Here is a 19,912-nt window from a genome sequence, read left to right as displayed (position 1 = left end):
AAGGGAAGGCATTTCTTTTCTAGTCACCCACTAGTTGAAAAGGTCTCAGACTGTTACCCTTTAAATCATAGAGATAATGTGAAATTAACAAAACTTAGGTTGGGGCATTGTGGGCTAAACTATTACTTAAAGATAATAGGAAAACATCCAACTGGATTATGTGACTGTGGTAGTCCAGAGACAGTTCAGCATGTTTTGCTGAGTTGCAATCAATATAAAATTGAAAGAAGCATATTGTTCAGGAGGCTGTCTGACTTAAATGTATTTTGTTTTTCTGTTAAATCTTTGTTTGGCCACCAAGAGAACCACCATCTGATTGAAAAGTTTATTATTCTGTTTCTACGTATACTCGAGAATTTGAATTTCTTGAAACTCTGTAACTAATTATACATCCTGCGGGGGCAGTAATATGCCTAAATGCGTCTAAACTGCAGGAAATGGAGGAGGAAGAAGAAGAGGTTCAGTTGCTATTCAGTCCAAGCATCAGAATGGAGAAGAAATGCTATCTAACCATGGAATGGTTGTTGGTACTGTCATGACCTCAGCCCCCTCCTTTGTGAGAATCGCAAGAGAGAGAGCCTTACGGTTTGGAATGTGGGCTGGCCGCTCAGCAAGACAAAAGCCTTGGACATAGCCATTGTCTTGGGAGACACCTTTGTGGAATAAGGAACTGGACTACGTGCAAACCCTAAGGGCAATGTGAGATGGGTGATGGGGGAAAGATTGCCTCACCCCCACCCTGATTGACATCTACAACCCTGCCAGTCCAGATAAAAGGTGGGCTGCCGAGGCGGGGCCTCAGACGCACCAAGGAGACACACGAAGAAGACACGAAAGTGCTTCCCGTCAGGACGGGAAGCCATTCTGAAGGAAGCCACGTGCGTTAGATTCCGGATCGGGAGTCTGTGGCAGGACCCAAAAGGAAAAACCGCTTTAACTAACAGCAGGGATTTGCTTCGCAAGGACGACGGGCAAGTGTTCCTTTTCTCTCTCTCCAACACGTGAAACGCCAGCGGTTCCCGAAATGGGGAAGCCTGCAGACTTTGAGTGACTCTTATATTTCATTGGACTCAGTATCCCTTAGACAACGATAGAGCTCAATTTTGATTGATTATTACTACACCTGTGCTTTAGATTCAGTTTTGACAATGCATATGATCTGAATGTTTTGTATTAACCATACGTTTGTGCCCCTTTATAAATAAAACGTTTGAAAATAGTAGCATCAGGCTTCAGCGGACCTATCTATCTTTGCTGGTAAGTCACCCGGTTACTGGGGAACGTAACAGTACCATGCAAGTGATATGAGTATTGCAGAAACTGCTGATCTCCTGGGATTTTCATGCACAGCAGTCTCTAGAGTTTGCAGAGAATGATCTTACAGTTCTGTGGGTGAAAATGCCTTGTTAACTAAAGAGGTCAGAGGAGAATGGCAAGACTAGTGCAAGCTGACAGGAAGGCAACAGTAACTCACATTACAACAGTGATGTGCAGAAAAGCATCTCTGAACACACAGTATGTTGAACCTTGATGTGGATGGGCTACATCGTTAAGAGCACCAAATTTCTTGGTGTTCACTTGGTGGAGAATCTCACCTGGTCCCTCAACACCAGCTCCATAGCAAAGAAAGCCCAGCAGCGTCTCTACTTTCTGTGAAGGCTGAGGAAAGTCCATCTCCCACCCCCCCCCCCCCCATCTTCATCACATTCTACAGGGGTTGTATTAAGAGCATCCTGAGCAGCTGCATCACTGCCTGGTTCGGAAATTGCACCATCTCGGATCGCAAGACCTTGCAGTGGATAGTGAGGTCAGCTGAGAAGATCATCGGGGTCTCTCTTCCCACCTTTACGGACATTTACACTACACGCTGCATCCGCAAAGCAATCAGCATTATGAAGGACCCCTCATACAAATTCTTCTCCCTCCTGCCATCTGGGAAAAGGCACCAAAGCATTCGGGCTCTCACGACTAGACTATGTAACAATTTCTTCCCCCAAGCTATCAGACCCCTCAATACCCAGAGTTGACACCAACTTACTGCCCTATGGTTTTGTTTATTATTTATTGTATAGCCTGCACTGTTTTGTGCCCTTTATGCAGTCCTGGGTAGGTCTGTAGTCTAGTGTCATTTTTTTCTGTGTTGTGTTTTACATAATTCAGTCTAGTTTTTGTACTGTTTCATGTAACACCATGGTCCTGAAAAACGGTGTCTTGTTTTTACTGTGTACTGTACCAGCAGTTATAGTCGAAATGACAATAAAAAGTGACTTGACTTGACTACAACAGCAGAAGACTGCACCGGGTTCTCTCCTGTAACTAATAAAGTGGCTGCTGAGTGTACCTTTACAACAAAGAAGGCTGCAGTCCAGTCATTAACTTTTCCAAGTCCTCTTCTTAGGGGCATTTAGGGAAAGCTAATATTTCCCAAATGTATTAAAATAGAGAGTGGGGCAAGTGTAGGAGTACTTTGGCCACACATTTTAAATGGAATACACTCAATCAGGCATGCAATAACAGTGACAAGTGGGAAGTTTGGGATTGGCCCATTGATATGGGCAGCATTCCTGAGGAGAGTCTCTGTTGATCTAATGTTGCAGGAATCCCAAGGCAATAATTGCAAGAGAATGCAACTTCTCTCTGCAATCCCTTGAACTATGGATGATGGAGGTTGTAGTTTAAAGTGAACTGAAGGGAGAATTTCTCAAGGGAATGAAGAAATCAGGGAGAAGGTTGGTTTTGCTTTATTATTGTTTCATGAACCAACATGCGGTGAATAGTTTGTCCTACAAGCTGTCCATAAAGGTTAAATCATTACACTGTGCATTGAGGTAGAGCAAGCTGAGACAACAACAATGCAGGATGAAGTGTAACAGCTGCAGGGAAACAAAGTGCTGGATGATAATGGGATAGATGATGAGGTCAAGAGTCCATGTTAACATACAAGAGGTCCATTCAAGAGTCTGAAGTGGTGGATGGGAGTGGTCACACAGATAAGGGTGGGGTAATTGTGTGGCTGATTTGGAGGTTTAGGGCAGATAATTGTGATGGGTTGTTGATTAAGAGGATGGGGTGCTAAAGATAATGGAAATGCAAATGAGGAAGTTGTTGGAAGCGATCTGTTAATGATGTTTCAATCGAACTTGGAACACCGGGTATTGTTAAAATTAAAACAGGTGTTAAGGTTCACTACATCTTAAAACCTGCTTCTTTTTCTACCTCCTTTTTCAGTTTCTTCTTTCTCCACGGAAAGACAAACATTAATTCTCATCCTCTCTTAGCAATGCTACCTGACCTGCTTTGTATTCTAACACTTCCTGTTTAGGTGTGTTGTAGGGGAAAGACTAGTGAGGGCTACTAAAAGAATTTGTTTTATTCAGTGTAGCACCGGAGAGCACCTCATAAGTGCCTGCAGTCCTATTGTCTTTAGAGAATGTAACGGAACAGTGCTGAAAGCATTAACGATAAAATTCAGAAACTAAAGGCATTGCGTGGTTTATTTTTGTAATATTTTTATTATGAATAAAGTTTATTTTGATATAAAAAGCCGAGTAAATGGGGATGTGAATTGTGCTAATGCGGTAACAGGGAACTGCAGACAAAGCATGGAAGTAGAGGCATGGAATGCAGCAACAAAGACACCCAAGTTTCAGGAACTTCACTAGTTATTCCTTTTTGTAATAGTAGATTGGATTTACTGTTAGACCTGTGGATAATCATTTTATTCTGTAATCAGACCCTCGTCTGATGCTTAATTAAGTCTTTCTGTTGCCACCATTTTATTATCAAAATGGAGCTTTACTGGTAATCTCTTCAACTGAGAATGTAAATGCTGTACCAAATTCACAGTCAGTTAGATCAGCTTTGACTGGTCTCCTGGGGAGCATCAGCTTTTTAATAAATTGCCTGTTATTTCGAACACCAGCTCAGTATAATCTTACAGTTTGCTTTTACGGGGGTGGGGGGGGGGGGGGTGGAGAGGGGAACCACAAATCAGCACAGAATGCCAAAAGACGTAGTAACCCTGACAATGCACTAAATCTGAGATCCTTATCTGAGGCTTTATCACTGCATGCACTTTCCCCCATCCCCTATATTTTTTAATAAAAATAGAAAATGTTGGAAATATACAGCTGGTCAGGCCGCATCTGAGATTTATCAATTTCCTGGCTTGCTGAGTTCTTCTAGCATTTTGTGTGTGTTGTCTTGGATTTTCAGCATCTGCAGATCTTCTCCTGTTTGTGCTGTTGAACTGTTTGTCAGGACCAAACTTGAAGCAGTTCTCCTCTCTAACCTTGATGAGCTTCTAACCTCTTTCCAGCATCTGCAGATTAATTTTATGTTCTCTGCACGTGTTATTAATTTATGGAATGGGGACACAGTGTTTATTGGACACATGCTATCAGAGTTAAATAGCAGTAGATTGTTTATTACATCAGCAATTTGTATCATTAATAAGTTACCTTCCTTAACAAACCTGTGCGCTCCAGCTTTACTGTGTTCATTGCACAGTAGAGCACAATTAATTAGACATATTCAGAACTTTGGTAATGTCAGACTAGTAGATTTTCTGGCCAATTTGATGCTATTCCTACTAACATTTACAATTCACATTTTTTGAAGAGGGTACACAGTAAGGTACACTTTCCAGTGAAACCAGCAAGTTCCAAAGGGGTGCAGAAAACTGAACCAGGTGAGTTTCAGAAGAGCATGGGAACTGATGCCCCAGTGTGACATAATGTGCAGGGACAAGGACTCAAGCACATTAAGGGAACAAACAAACTGGGCCCAATGCATTGAAGGGAACACAGGAAATGGGACTGCTGTGGGGGAGAGGGAACACAGGAACTGGGACCCCGGTACATTAAAGGGAACAAACTGGGGCCTTGTACATTAAAGGGAAAACTGGAACTATGGCCCCAGTGCATCAAAGGGAACACAGGAACTTGGGCCCTGGTACTTTGAAGGGAACACAGGAGTTGGGACCCTGGTATGTTAAGGGGAACACAGGAAATGGGGCCCAGTACATTAAAGGGAACACGGGAAACAGGGCCTGGTACATCAAAGGAAACACAGGAAACAGGGCCCCAGTACATCAAAGGGAACACAGGAAACAGGCCCCAGTACATCAAAGGGAACACAGGAAAGAGGGCCCTATTATGTTAAAGGGGAACAGGAACTGGGGCCCGGTGTAGGGAATGTAGCAACAGGGGCCCTGGTACATTAAAGCAAGCACAGGAACTGGAGCCCTAGAACATCAAAGGGAAGCAGGAATTAGGGTCCTGGTAAGGGAAACAGGAACTGGGGCCCTGGTACATTGAAGTGAACACAAGAACTGGACCCCAGGTACATCAGAGGGAACACTGTAGCTTGGGCCTCATTACATCAGAGAGAATACAGTAACAGGGACCCAGTACATTAAAATGAAAACAGGAACTGGGGACCCAATACATTCAAGGGAAAACAGGAATCAACACTCTGTGGGTGAGGTTCTGAACCACTAGGATTTCTGAAAAGTCTGACAGCAGGTTATTGGCATTTTACTGTGAGATTTAAGATTTACCTCCTTCCACCGCTGTTTTTGAATAGATCCCCACAGCTATCATCAGCCCACTTGCTACCTGTCAAGACCAGAGAAACAAGAGTAATTCCTAAAAGCACTTCAAATCCAATTCAATGATCAATACCTTCATCACTCTCTTTTTGAAACATTACATACTTTAGAATCACTCATATTTTTCACTTTATTTATTGAGAGTGTCAAGCACCAGCCATCACCTCCAATCTGAAAACATAATGCTAGCTTTAGCAGCATAGAGAGACATTAGGAGTGGTCGATGATGTTGAGATTGAAGTAAGTGGTCATTGATGGAGAAGAAATAGGAGCTCATATCAAGACTATTTTTTTTTCTTTATTACATCTGTCAAAAGGTCTTGAGTACAGAATCTAGCCTGTGCAGTATTGTGGGAGTCAGAGATGCTACCTTTCTGATGTGATCTTAAGCAAAGGCACCAACTTGGGTAGATCCTATGTCCATAAGATGATAAGACAATAAAACACAGAAACAGAATTAGTTCAGTTGGCCCAGCAAGAATGCTCCACCATTCCATCATGGTTGATTTATTATCCCATTCAACCCTATTATCCTGCCTTTCCCCGTAATCTTTAGTGACCTTACTAATCAAGAACCTATCAACCTCCATTTTAAATATACCCAATTACTTTGTCTCCACAGCTGTCTGTGGAAATCAGTTCCACAGATTCACTTTTATAGTCTCTACATGGTTTCAGGAGTCCTACAGATCATACAGTCTAACATGTGTCTAAGGAGTTGGTGCAGGAGGGAGGGCTTCAGACTATTGGATCATAGGCAAGTTGGGACCTGTACAGAAGGGACAGCCTGCACCTGAACTGCAGGGGGACTAATATCCTAATAGTTTGCAAGTACAGCACAGGAGGGGTGGTTACTTAAACTGGAGTTACAGGGGTATGGGAACCAGAGCACCAGAAAAGAAAGTGGAGAGTTTCTGCTGAAAGATGTTGTTAAGCCTATCCACAAGGTCGGGAATCAAGAGGTTGAGCGTGGTGAGCTGCGCATATTTCAGTGCAAGGTGTATTGTAGGAAAGGCAGATGAGCTTAGGGCAAGGAATCATGATTCTGTAGCCATTAGTGAGACTTAGATGTAGGAGGGGCAGGACTGGCAGCTCAGTGTTCTGGGGTTCCATTGTTTTAACCATGTAAGTGTGGGACGGATTAAAGGGGGAAGGATGGCATTACTGGTCAGGGAAAATGTCACGGTAGTGCTCAGTCAGGACAGACCAGAGAGCTCGACTAGTGAGGCTTTATGGGTAGAACTAAGAAATGTATGACTACATTAATGGGATATTTTAGACCACCCAACGGTCCGAGGGATTTAGAGGAACAAGTTTGTAGAGAGATCTCAGACTGTTGCAAGAAACCTAAGGTTGTGATGGTAGATGATTTTAGCTTTCTACGTATTGACTGGGACTCACATACTGCAAAAGGACTAGATGGGATGGATGTTGTCAAATGCATTCAGGAAAGTTTCCTTAATCAGTATATAGAAGTCTCAACTAGAGAGAGTGTGATACTAGATCCCCGATTAGGGAATGAGACAGGGCAGGTGGCAGAAGCTTGTTTTAGGAGAACACTTTGTATCTAGTGATGGTAATGCCATAGGTTTCCAAATAATTATGGAGAAGGATAGTTCTGATCTTTAGGTTGGGATTCTATATTGGAGAATATTTTTTGGTATCAGTAAGGATCTGGCAAGTGTGGATTGGGAAGGCTGTTTTCTGGCAAAGGTGTACTTGGTAAGTGGGAGGCCTTCAAAAGTGAAATTTTGAGAGTACGGAGTTTGCATGCTTCTGTCAGAGTAAAAAACAAGAATACAGGTGTATGGAATCTTGGTTTTTGAGAGATATTAAGGCCCTGGTTAAGAAAATAAAAGGTGCAGAGCAGTAAATGCAGACAGGAACAAATGAGGTACTTGAGGAATATAAGAAATGCAAGAGAACACTTAAGAAGGAAATTAAGAGGGCTAAAAGAAGAGATGAGGTTGTTCTAGCAGACAAGATAAAGGAGAATCTTCAGGGATCCTACAGCTATATTAAGAGAAAAAGAATAGTAAGGGCCAAAATTGGTCCTCTGGAAAATCAGAATGATAATCTAAGCATGGGACTGAAAGAGATGGGGGTAATATTAAATTAATTTTTTGTATCTGCATTTACTCAGGATATGGATACAGAATCTATAGATGTGAGACAATGTAGTAGCAAGGTCATTGACCCTATACCGATTACAGAGGAGGAGGTGTTTGCTGTCTTGAGGCAAATTAAGGTGGATAAATCCCCAAGGCCTGACATAGTGATCCCTCAGATCCTGTGGGAGGCTTGTAGGGGCTCTAGTAGAGATATTTAAAATATCCTTAGCCACATATATAAGTCATGTCTAACCGATCTTATCGAGTTTTTCAAGGCAATTACCAGGAAAGCTGAGGAAGTGGATGCTGTCTCAATGGAGTTAAGCAAGGCCTTTGACAAGGTCCCACATGGGAGGCTGGTCAGGAAGGTTCAGCCATTTAGCATTCAAGATGAGATAGTAAATTGGATTGCACATTGGCTTCACTGAAGAAGCCTGAGAGTGGTTGTAGATGGTTGCCTCTCTGTCTGGAGGCCTGTGACTACTGGAGTACCGCAGGGTAAGTGTTGGGTCTATTGTTGTTGTATTGAATTGAATTGACTTTATTACTTACATCCTTCACGTACATAAGGAGTAAAAATCTTTAGGTTACGTCTCTGTCTAAATGTGTAATGTGCAATTTTTAGTAATTTGTAACAAATAGTATTACAACAGGACAGTCAATATAGCATAGAAATACAATTGTATCAGTGTAAATTAATCAGTCTGATGGCCTGGTGGAAGAAGCTGTTCCGGAGCCTGTTGGTCCTGGCTTTTATGCTGCAGTACTGTTTCCCAGATGGTAGCAGCTGGAACAGTTTGTGGTTGGAGTGACTTAGGTCCCCAATGATCCCTCAGGCCCTTTTTACACACCTGTCTTTGTAAATGTCCTGAATCATGGGAAGTTCACAACTACAGATGCGCTGGGCTGTCTGCTCCACTCTGCAGAGTCCTGCGATTGAGGGAGGTACAGTTCCCATACCAGGCAGTGATGCAGCCAGTCAGGATGCTCTCAATTGTGCCCCTGTAGAAAGTTCTTGGGATTTGTGGGCCTATACCAAACTTCCTCAACCATCTGAGGTGAAAGAGGCACTGTTGTGCCTTTTTCACCGACAACCAGTATGTACAGACCATGTGAGATCCTCGGTGATGTGGATGCCAAGGAACTTAAAGCTGTTCACCCTCTCAACCTCAGATCCATTGATGTCTATAGGGGTTAACCTAACTCCATTCCTCCTGTAATTCACAACCAGCTCCTTTGTTTTGGCGACATTGAGGGAGAGGTTGTTTTCTTGACACCACTGTGCTTCTTCTCTGTAGACTGCCTCGTTATTATTTGAGATTAGGCCAATCAGTGTAGTGTCGTCAGCAAATTTAATTAACAGATTGGAGCTGTGGATGGCGACACAGTCATGGATATAAAGGAGGGGGCTTAGTACACAGCCCTGAGGGTCTCCTGTGTTGAGGGTCAGAGGGGAGGGAGCCCACTCTTATCACCTGCCAGTGATCTGATAGGAAGTCCAGGATCCAGCTGCACAAGGCAGGGTCAAGGCCGAGGCCTCTGAGCTTCCTGTCGAGCCTGGATGGATCTATGGTGTTGAATGCTGAACTGTAGACCAAGAACAGCATTCTCACATAAGCATCCTTCTTCTCCAGATATATAAGGATGGTGTGTAGAGCTGTGGCTATTGCGTCATTATCGATCGGTTGTATTGATAGACGAATTGTAGGGGTCCAGTGTGGGTGGTAGCATGCTGCAGATGTAATCCCTGACCAACCTCTCAAAACATTTGCTGTCATCTATATCAATGATTTGGATGATAATGTGGTAAAACAGATCAGCAAATTTGTGGATGACATCTAGATTAGGGGTGTAATGGACAGTGAGGAAGACTATCCAAGTTTACAGCCGGATCCAGACCAACTGAAGAATGGACCGAAAAATGGCAGATGGAATTTAATAGACAGAAGTGTGAGGTATTGTACAAACCAGGGTAGGCCTTATATGTGAGCACTAGTGCACTGTGGAGTGTGATAGGACAGAGGGAAAGGTTCAATAGGTTTGGACCTTATTCCCTAGAACATAGAAGATTGAGGGAGATTTGATAGATGGATAAAAAATTATAAGGGGTATAGATGAGTAATGCAAGCAGTCTTTTTCCACTGAAATTGTGTGAGACTAGACTACAGATCATGGGTTAAGGGTGAAAGGTGAAAAGTTTAAGGGGAACATGACGGGGCTCAGAGGGTGATAAGAGTGTGGAATAAAATGCCAGCACAAGTGATGTATGCAGGGTCAATTTCAACATTTAAGAGAAATTCGGATGAGGGGGGTATGGAGGGCTATGGTCCAGGTGCAGGTTGATGGGACTAGACAGATTAATGGTTCAGCACAGACTAAATTGGTGAAGGGCCTGTTTCTGTGCTGTAGTGTTCCATGACTCTATGATTTTATAAGTGGAGGCAATGCAGAAATCTCCAACTTCTGCACACCTACTAGCATCCTAAAGGAGTCCTGTGGTGGATCACAAATGACCATATCCTCCAATTAGTTATGCTGTCTCATCAATTCTCACTGGATGCAACCTGGCACGGGTTAAGTGATGCTCATCATCTGAAGTTCAAATATTTTGTAACTCTAAAACAAAACTAATTGAAAGGAAACACGGAGCTGGGAATGCATGCCTTAGTTTTGTTTTCACTTTTTAGCAAGACAAATACTTATGACGTGATGATGCTTGCCATTCACATACTTTTACGTATAACCTGTACTGAATTGTTGAACCAAACAAAGAGCACTTAATCAAATAATATATTTACAATATTACTGAAATATTAAATACACAACAGAAGTGTTTTAAACAGTGTTTCTCACAATTCATACATTTTAAAGGCTAAGATGTTTTTTAAATGTTTAATTATTTAAATTTTCATAGCTCCCTCATATTTTCTGTGGGACTTACAATTCGCAAAGGACTGCATTACAACGAGACTCATTAATCAAGTCCTTGGGAAAGTTTGCACTGAGAGGCATGCTCTACTTAAACACAGGCATCTGGTGAGTACAAGCAACTTCACAGAAATTGTAGTCCATTGTATCCATTTAAATAGAGTCAAATTTGGCAAAAAAAAACCACATGGTTAGGAAAGCTAACTAAATAGACATTAGTTTCATTGGTAGGGCAGTTCTTTCCATTGTATCTTGGTACATGTAACAATAATAAACCAACATCAATCAGCTTCAATAAAACGTCATTGGGCCATTTTCAGTGCACCTTGGGGATGTCAGGGTATTGATATATAAATGTAAGTCTTTCTTTCAGACACTTGTGTGAAGTCTTAATTTGCTGATAGCCCAGTCTCATTTGTTTAGCCTCAGTTGGCTCTCTGGCAATTGGGGTCACTGCAGTGAGAAAAGCTTTATGAAATCAGCTCTTTCAAGTGAATATTTTTACATCCAATTTGGCCTCCTTTTCTAATTACTGCTCCATGACGAGGTCTTTTACTCTGTCCCATCTCTTTTTGGCAAACTTACTGCAGTTCTTTGAGGATGTAATGAGTGCAGTGGATAGAGGGGAACAGATGGATTATATATACTTGGATTTCTAGGAGGTGTTCGATAAAGTGCCTGCATAAAAGACTTACCCGTAAGAATGCATAGTGTTGGTGGTAATGTATTAGTATGGATAGAGGAGTGGTTAACTAATAGATGACAGAGAGTTGGGATTAATGGGTGCTTCTTTGGTCAGCAGACAGTTGTGATTGGAGTGCCATAAGGGTTGGTGCTAGGTCTGCAACTGTTCACGAAATATAACAATGATTTAGAAGAGGGGGCCAAGAGTTACATATCTAAGTTTGCTGATGACACTAAATTGAATGGAAAAGCAATTCTTTTTTTCGCCAACAGTCCAAAAACATACTGGTTAGTAGGTTAATTGGTCATTGTAAACTGTCCTGTGATTAGGCTTGGGTTAAACAGATAGGTTGCTGGGCAGTGCAGCTTATTGGGCTCTTATAAATAAAAAGTAAATTAATTTTTTAATTGTGCAGAGGATGCAGAGAGATATAGATAGGTTAAGTGAGGGAGCAAGGGTCTGGCAGATGGAGTACAGCATTGCTAAATAGAAAGTCATCCACTTCGGAAGGAAAAGTTGGAAGATCAGATTATTATTTAAACAGTGAGAGATAGCAACATGCTGTTGTACAGAGGACTTGGGAGTGGCTTGTGCATGAATTGCAAAAGGTTAGTTTGCAGTTGCAACAGGATATTAAGAAGGCAAATGAAATATTAATTTTCATTGCAAGAGGGACTGAATTAAGAGCAGGGAGGTTATGCTGCAACTGTACAAAGTACAAGTAAGACTGCACCAGGCATACTGTGTAAAGATCTGGTTGCCTTGAGGAAAGATATATTCATTTTGGAGAAGGTGCAGAGGAGATTCAGTAGCTTGATTATGGAGATGAGGCAGTTAGCCTATGAGGAGAGATTGAGTTGTTGGAATTCAGAAGAATGAGAGGGGATTTTATCAAAACATAAAATTATGAAAGAGTTAGAAAAGATAGAGGCAGGAATATTGTTTCCACTGGTAAGTGAGTTTAGAACTAGGGGACATAGCATCAAGATTCAGGGAATAGATTGTTGAAGGGCCTTTGATGGAGTGGACAGTATTAGAGTAATTATTCGAGGCTTCAGCGAGGAGAAGCTTGTATGAGGGAAGGCGAAAAAGCTATAGGTAGATTTTCTTTCTCTCCCTCCACCCCCCAGTTTAATTGTTGTTTCCTTCTTTATTTTTGCTCAATTAGAACAGTGGGGATGCCAGGCAGGATAGTTGAATGCTCCTGTTGTGGGACGTGGGAAGGCAGAGGGACCTCCAGTGTCTCTGACAGCTTCATCTGCAAGAAGTACATCCAGCTGCCGCTTCTAACAATCCACGTTAAGGAGTTGGAGCTGGAAATGGTTGAACCCCAGATCATTTAGGAGGCTGAGGGGATGATAGATAGGACATAAAGAGAGGTAGTTACACCCAAGGAACAAGATCAAAGAGACTGGATGACAGTCAGGAAGGGGAAAGGGTTTAAATAGCCAGTGCAGCGTACCCCTGTGGCCATCCCCCTCAACAACAGGATATCACTTTGGACACTGTTGTTGGGGGGGGGGGTGGTGGAGGGATTTCCTACAAGTAGTCTCTGGCACTGAGTCTGGCTCTGTGACTCAGAAGTGAAGGGGGAGAAGGGTGATAGGGGGTTCATTAGTTAGTGGAACAGAAAGGATGTTCTGTGGATGAGTATGAGATCCCCAGATGGTATGTTGCCAGGTTCCGGGACATCGCCGATCGAGCTCTCAACATTCTTAGATGGAAGGGTGAGAAGCCAGAGGTCATGGTCCAGGTAGGTACCAATGACAGGGTTCTGCAAAGTGAGTTCAGAGAGTTAGGTGCTACATTAAAGGAAAAGACTCCATGATTCTGATCTCAGGATTGCTACCTGTGCTACACGCTAGTGAGGCCAGAAATAGGAAGATCATACAATTTAACATGCAGCTAGGGAGTAAGTGGGAGAGCATCAGATTTTTGGATCATTGGACTGTCTTCCATGGAAGTTGAGACCTGTACAGAAGAGATGGTTTGTACCTGATCTAGAGGGGGACTAATATCGTAGCAGAAAAGTTTGTGGGGGGTTGTAAACTAGAGTTGTAAAGGGATGGGAACCAGACTACCAGAACAGATAGTGGAGAGGTTGTGGAGACAGGCAAAGTCAGGAATCAAAAGATTGAGCATGGTGCAACTAGTGTTCTGAGCTGTATATATTTCAATGCCAGAAGTATGAAAGGCAGATGAGCTCAGGTCATGGATCAACATATTGAATTATGATATTGCAGCCATTAGTAAGACTTAATTGCTGGAGGGTCAGGACTAGCAGCTCAATATTCCGGGGTTCCATTGCTTTTAGACATAACAGAGCAGGAAGGGTTAAAGGGGGAGGGGTGGCGTTACTAGTCAGGGAAAATGTCACGGCGGTGCTCGGTCAGGATAGGTTGAAGAACTCTCCTGGTGAGGCTTTATGGGTGGAAATGAAGAATAAGAAAGGTATGACCATATTACTGGGGCTAAATTATAGACCACCCAACAGTCTGCAGGATTGAGGAACAAATTGTTGAGAGATCACAGACTGTTATAGTAGGAGAGTTTAACTTTCCACATACTGATTGGATTCCAATAGTGTAAAAGGGCTAGGTGGGGTAGAGTTTGTCATATGTATTCAGGAAAGTTTCTTTAATCGGTATGTAGAAGTCCCAACAAGAGAATATGCAATACTTGATCTCCTAATAGGGAATGAGACAGGGCAGGTGACAGAAGTTTGTATGGGGGAACACTTTACATCTAATTTGCATAATGCCATTAGTTTCAAAGTAAATGTAGAAAAATACAGATCTAGTCCACAAATTGAGATTCTAGATTGGAGAAATATGAATTTTGATGGTAACAGAAAGGACCTGACAAGTGTGGATTGGGAAGGCTGTTTTCTGGCAAAGGTGTACTTAGTAAGTGGGAGGCCTTCAAAAGTGAAACTTTGAGAGTGCAAATCTTGTATGTGCCTGTCAGGATAGAAGGTAAAGATAATAGGATTCAGGAAGCTTGGTTTTCAAGAGACATTGAGGTCCTGGTTAAGATAAAAAAGAGGTGTATGGCAGGTAAAGGCAGGTAGGAACAAATTAGGTATTTATAAAGTACAAGAAATGCAAGAGAACACTTAAGAAAGAAATCATGATGGCTAAGAGAAGGCATGAGGTTGCCCTAGCAGACAGGAATAAGGGATTCGACAGCTAGGTTAAAAGCAAAAGAGTTGCAAGGGACAAAATTGGTCCTCAGGGAGATCAGAATGGTAATCCATGTGTGAAGCCAAAAGCGATAGGGTAAATCTTAAATGGATTTTTTGCATCTGTATTTACTCAGGAGATGGACACAGAATCTATAGAAGTGAGGCAAAGCTGCAGCAAGGTCATGGACCCTATACAGATCACAGAGGAGGGAATGTTTGCTGTCTTGAGGCAAATTAGAGTGGATAAATCTCCAGGTCCTGACAGGGTGTTTCCTCAAAACCTGTGGTAAGTAAGTACAGAATTTGCAGGGGTCCTAGCAGAGATACTTAAATTATCCTTAGTGACAGGTGAGCTGACGGAGGACTGGAGGATTGCCAATGTTGTTCTGCTGTTTAAGAAAGGCCCTAAAAAGAAACCAGAAAATTATAGGCCAGTGAGCCTGACATCAGTAGTGGGGAAGTTATTGGAAGGTATTCTAAGGGACTGGATATATGAGTATTTGGATGGATATGGATTGATTAGGGATAGTCAGCATGGCTTCATGTGTGTTAAGTCATGTCTAACCAATCTTATAGAGTTTTTTGTGAAAGTTACCAGGAAGGTTTATGAAGGCAAGGCAGTGGATGTTTTCTACATGGACCTTAGTAAGGCATTTAACAAGGAGTTGGTTAAGGAGGTTCAGTCGCTTGGCATTCAAGACGAGGCAGTAAATTGGATTAGACATTGGCTTTGTGCAAGAAGCTAGAGAGTGGTAGTAGATGGGTGACTGTCTGGCTAGAGGCCTGTAACTAGTGGAGTACTGCAGGGATCAGAGCTGGGACAATTGTTGTTTCTCATCTATATCAACAATCTGGATGATAATGTGGTTAACTGGATCAGCAAATTGACAGATTGGGTGTGTAGTGGACAGTGAGGAGGAGACAATCAGAGCTTGCAGCAGGATCTGGACCAGCTAGAGAAATGACAGGCGGAATTTAATGCAGATAAGTCAGAGGTGTTGCACTTTGGTAGGACAAACCAGGGTAGGTCTTACACTGTGAGTGTTAGGTCACTAAGGAGTGTGGTGGAACAAAGGGGTCTGGGAATACAGGTCCATAATTCATTGAAAGTGATGTCATAAAGAAAGCTTCTGGCACATTGGCCACCATAAATCAAAGTACTGAGTACGGGGGATGGGATGTTATGTTGATGTTGTATAAGAAGTTAGTGACGCCTAATTTGGAGTATTATGTGTAGGTTTGGTCACCTACCTACAGGAAAGATATAAACCAAAGCTGAAAGAGACAGAGAAAATTTACAAGGATCTTATCTTGGCTGGAAGGCTTGAGACAATAGACAATAGACAATAGGTGCAGAAGTAGACCATTCGGCCCTTCGAGCCTGCACTGCCATTTTGAGATCATGGCTGATCATCTACTATCAATACCCGGTTCCTGCCTTGTCCCCATATCCCTTGATTCCCCTATCTATAAGATACCTATCTAGCTCCTTCTTGAAAGTATCCAGAGAATTGGCCTCCACTGCCTTCCGAGTGCATTCCAGACCCCCACAACTCTCTGGGAGAAGAAGTTTTTCCTTAATTCTGTCCTAAATGACCTACCCCTTATTCTCAAACCATGCTCTCTGGTACTGGACTCTCCCAGCATCTGGAACATATTTCCTGCCTCTATCTTGTCCAATCCCTTAATAATCTTGTATGTTGCAATCAGATCCCCTCTCAATCTTCTTAATTCCAGCGTGTACAAGCCCAGTCTCTCTTACCTCGCTGCGTAAGACAGTCCTGACATCCCAGGAATTAACCTTGTGAATCTACGCTGCACTTCCTCTACAGCCAGGATGTCCTTCCTTAACCCTGGAGACCAAAACTGTACACAATACTCCAGGTGTGGTCTCACCAGGGCTCTGTACAAATGCAAGAGGATTTCCTTGCTCTTGTACTCAATTCCCTTTGTAATAAAGGCCAACATTCCATTGGCCTTCTTCACTGCCTGCTGCACTTGCTCATTCACCTTCAGTGACTGATGAACAAGGACTCCTAGATCTCTTTGTATTTCTCCCTTACCTAACTTTACACCATTTGGATAATAATCTGCCTTCCTGTTCTTACTCCCAAAGTGGATAACCTCACACTTATTCACATTAAACGTCATCTGCCAAGTATCTGCCCACTCACCCAGCCTATCCAAGTCACCTTGAATTCTCCTAACATCCTCATCACATGTCACACTGCCACCCAGCTTAGTATCATCAGCAAACTTGCTGATGTTATTCTCAATGCCTTCATCTAAATCGTTGATGTAAATCGTAAACAGCTGTGGTCCCAATACCGAGCCCTGTGGCACCCCACTAGTCACCACCTGCCATTCCGAGAAACACCCATTCACCGCTACCCTTTGCTTTCTATCTGCCAACCAGTTTTCTATCCATGTCAATGTCTTCCCCCCAATGCCCTGAGCTTTGATTTTACCCACCAATCTCCTATGTGGGACCTTATCAAATGCCTTCTGAAAATAATAAGAGTAATAAGAAAAGACTGAATAGCTTTGGACTTTATTCCTTGGAACATAAAAGATTGATGGGAAATTTGATAGAGGCATACAAAATTATGAGGGTATATATAAGGTAAATGCAAGCAGGCTTTTTCCACTGTGGCTGGGTGGAAAAACAACTAGAGGTCATAGGTTAAGAGTGAAAGGTGAAAAATTTAAGGGAACATGAGGGGAACTTCTTCACTCAAGAGGCACGTGAGAGTTTGGAACAAGCTGGCAGTACAAGTGGTGCATGTGAGCTCAATTTCAATGTTTAAGAGATGTTTGGATAAGTACATGGATGGCAGGGGTATGGAAGGCTACGGTCCCAGTGCAGGTCAATGGGACTAGGCAGATTAAATGGTTCAGCATGGGCAAGATGGGCAGGAGGGCCTGTTTCTATGCTGTACTTTTCTATGATTCAGTGTCTCTATGAAGAAACACACACAAAACGCTGGTGGAACGCAGCAGGCCAGGCAGCATCTATAGGAAGAACCACTGTCGACGTTTTGGGCCAAGACATTGACAGTGCTTCCTGGCCTGGCCATAGATGCTGCCTGGCCTGCTACATTCCATCAGCATTTTGTGTGTGTTGCTTGGATTTCCAGCATCTGCAGATTTCCTCGTGTTTGCTTCTCTATGAAGAAACTGTTTTTCCCAGAGCGTGGTGAAACTGTGGAATTCTCAGCCCAGGGAAGCAGTAGAAGCTACCTCATTAAATATATTTAAGACACAGTTAGATTTTTGAACAGCTGGGGAGTTAAGGGTTATGGGGAAAAGGCAGGTAGGTGGAGATGAGTCCATGGACAGGTCAACCATGATCTTATGGAATGGTGGAGCAGACTCGACAGGCCAGATGCTTCTAGTTCCTGTTTTCTTCCTGATGCAATCTGCTTGATTTTACATAAATCAGCACTAAACCCTGCTGCTTCTACTTCCCACTCACAAATCCTCCTCCCCATCTCTAAAACTTTATCTGACCTTGCTATTCCAAAACAGTAGTTCCAAGGACCCATGTTGAATGTTGACCTTGGGCAGTCTCGGTGCTGAGCTTGACTGCACTTTTGCCCCATTTTCTTGTCAAGTTAGGGCTTTTCTCTTTGGATCAAAGGAGGATGAGAGAGGATTTGATAGAGGTGTACAAGATGATAACAGGCATAGATAGAACAGACAGCCAGAGACTTTTTCCCAGGGTGGTAATAGCTAACACAAGAACTTAATTTTAAGGTGATTGAAGAAAGGTATAGGAGGGGAAGTCAGAAGTCACTCTCTTTTTACCCAGAGAGTGGTGAGTGCATGGAATGCACTGCCAGGGGTGGTGGAAGAGGCAGATACATTAGGGGCATTTAAGAGACTCTTAGAAAGGCACATGGATGAAAGAAAAATGGAGGGATATGTAGGAAAGCAGTGTTTGATTAATTGTAGATTAGGTTAAAAGGTTTGCTCAAAATCATGGGCCAAAGGGTGTGTAGTTTGTCGTACAGTTCTACATTCTATGAAATAGTCTTCTCTGTAATAACAATGCCATATCCTCACCCTTTCACTTACTTCTTTCTCAATTCCTCCTCACTGGAATCCTCTACCCTTCCTCCCAAGCCTCTATATGCCTTAGAACATCTTTAGCCTCTCTAAGAAGTACCTGCAATTGCTCCGACTATTGCCAAAGTCCCCACGTTTTCATAGTCTTGCTCTAGGCTCAAAATTAAGTATGACTGTTTGAATTTGGTTTCCTCTGTGAATGGGGTCAGCCCTTCAATATGGAGTGGAGCCTTCCCTCAGAAGGATAATTGGTAGTGGTACTGACAGAAGTAGAGTTATGTTAACTGACTCACCCAGAAGATGTAGCAGAATGCGAACAGAGTGTATTTAATTGTCCTGCTTGTCCTCATCTTCTTGACTCTGACAGCCAGTAATTGCAGGATGGTTAGTGCTATTCCATGGCGGGAGGAAGCTCAGAGAGGTCCTCCAAGTAGCCTGAAGACATGACCAAGAAGTTGCAGAACATCAGTGATCGATCAGCTCACTCAGGTTACACCACACAGCAACTGCTCTTACACCATCTGCACAACATGCTGCACTCTAAAGCTGACTGTGGTTAGGTTAAGCAAAGCATTACTTTTTTCACTCACCTCTTCCAGCCTGTTAGTTGCTGAATGGAATTGAGGAGTGTCACGGGCATGCCTCAGTATCTGTCAGTGCTTGCATTCATTCCTGCCTTACAAATCAACAACTCTGGGTTTGCTCAGCTGTATTAGAAGACTCCCACACAAAGCTCATACCTCTAGGAGACAACAAAGTGACTTCAAACTTCAAGTTTTTTTTAACTTGCTTTAAATAACATGAGATTCAAATGGATCGACACTGGCTGAAGCTGAATCAGAGGGCTGTCACAAATGAGCAGGTCTGGTGCTGACTGGACTTCAGTTATTGCAGGGAGACCACACGCCAATCTTCAGTGAGTGGCTGGGCGTTGCTGGATGTCCAGGATCAACCTCCTTTACAGCAATGAAACACCAAAGTAAGAAAGCCCATTATGGCTGTGGGATTTAATGACTTGCAGGAACACATAAACTTGGGCATATGAGACCTTTCTCTGCCAGGAGGCTAATTAAGGAAAAGTAGTAGAAGGCTGGGAACTACAAAGCCTTCACAAAATCCTGGACAAGGGGGGTCCACCGCACCAATAAGCTGCACAGGGTACAAGAGAGTGGGAATGGAAACTGTGATCAATATTATCTATCATTGATCCCTACAGGTCAGTCAATAGCAAACAACTGACCACTACCTAATATAGCTGCTGTGTATAAAGAATTTAGTGTTCCTACGTTTTTTTCTTCTCAGGCAGTTCCTTAGGATTGTTTTCA

At 42.8% G+C, this 19,912-nt stretch overlaps 1 protein-coding gene across 4 annotated transcripts in view; it reads right to left on the bottom strand.

Annotated features, from left to right (window-relative positions):
* LOC140734108 (tetraspanin-33) overlaps positions 1 to 19,304 on the bottom strand; it is a 42,931-nt gene extending 23,627 nt beyond the window's left edge. For 3 of the 4 annotated variants that reach the window (XM_073057688.1, XM_073057692.1, XM_073057690.1), the window contains exons 1-2: positions 18,881 to 19,118; positions 5,561 to 5,618 (exon numbers count right to left, since the gene is read on the bottom strand). In XM_073057688.1, the coding sequence (XP_072913789.1) occupies positions 5,561 to 5,618; positions 18,881 to 18,937 (115 nt within the window). In that variant the 5' untranslated portion in view covers positions 18,938 to 19,118. Of the gene's footprint in view, positions 1 to 5,560; positions 5,619 to 18,880; positions 19,119 to 19,177 lie in introns of those variants that run through there. The other variant, XM_073057689.1, reaches the window with a different exon arrangement.
* Positions 19,305 to 19,912: the final 608 nt, after the last annotated feature.

The sequence above is a fragment of the Hemitrygon akajei genome, chromosome 10, assembly GCF_048418815.1.
Source record: "Hemitrygon akajei chromosome 10, sHemAka1.3, whole genome shotgun sequence".
Taxonomy (NCBI): domain Eukaryota; kingdom Metazoa; phylum Chordata; class Chondrichthyes; order Myliobatiformes; family Dasyatidae; genus Hemitrygon; species Hemitrygon akajei.
The sequence above is the reverse complement of the archived record's forward strand: the minus strand, read 5'-3'. Positions and strand labels throughout refer to the sequence as shown.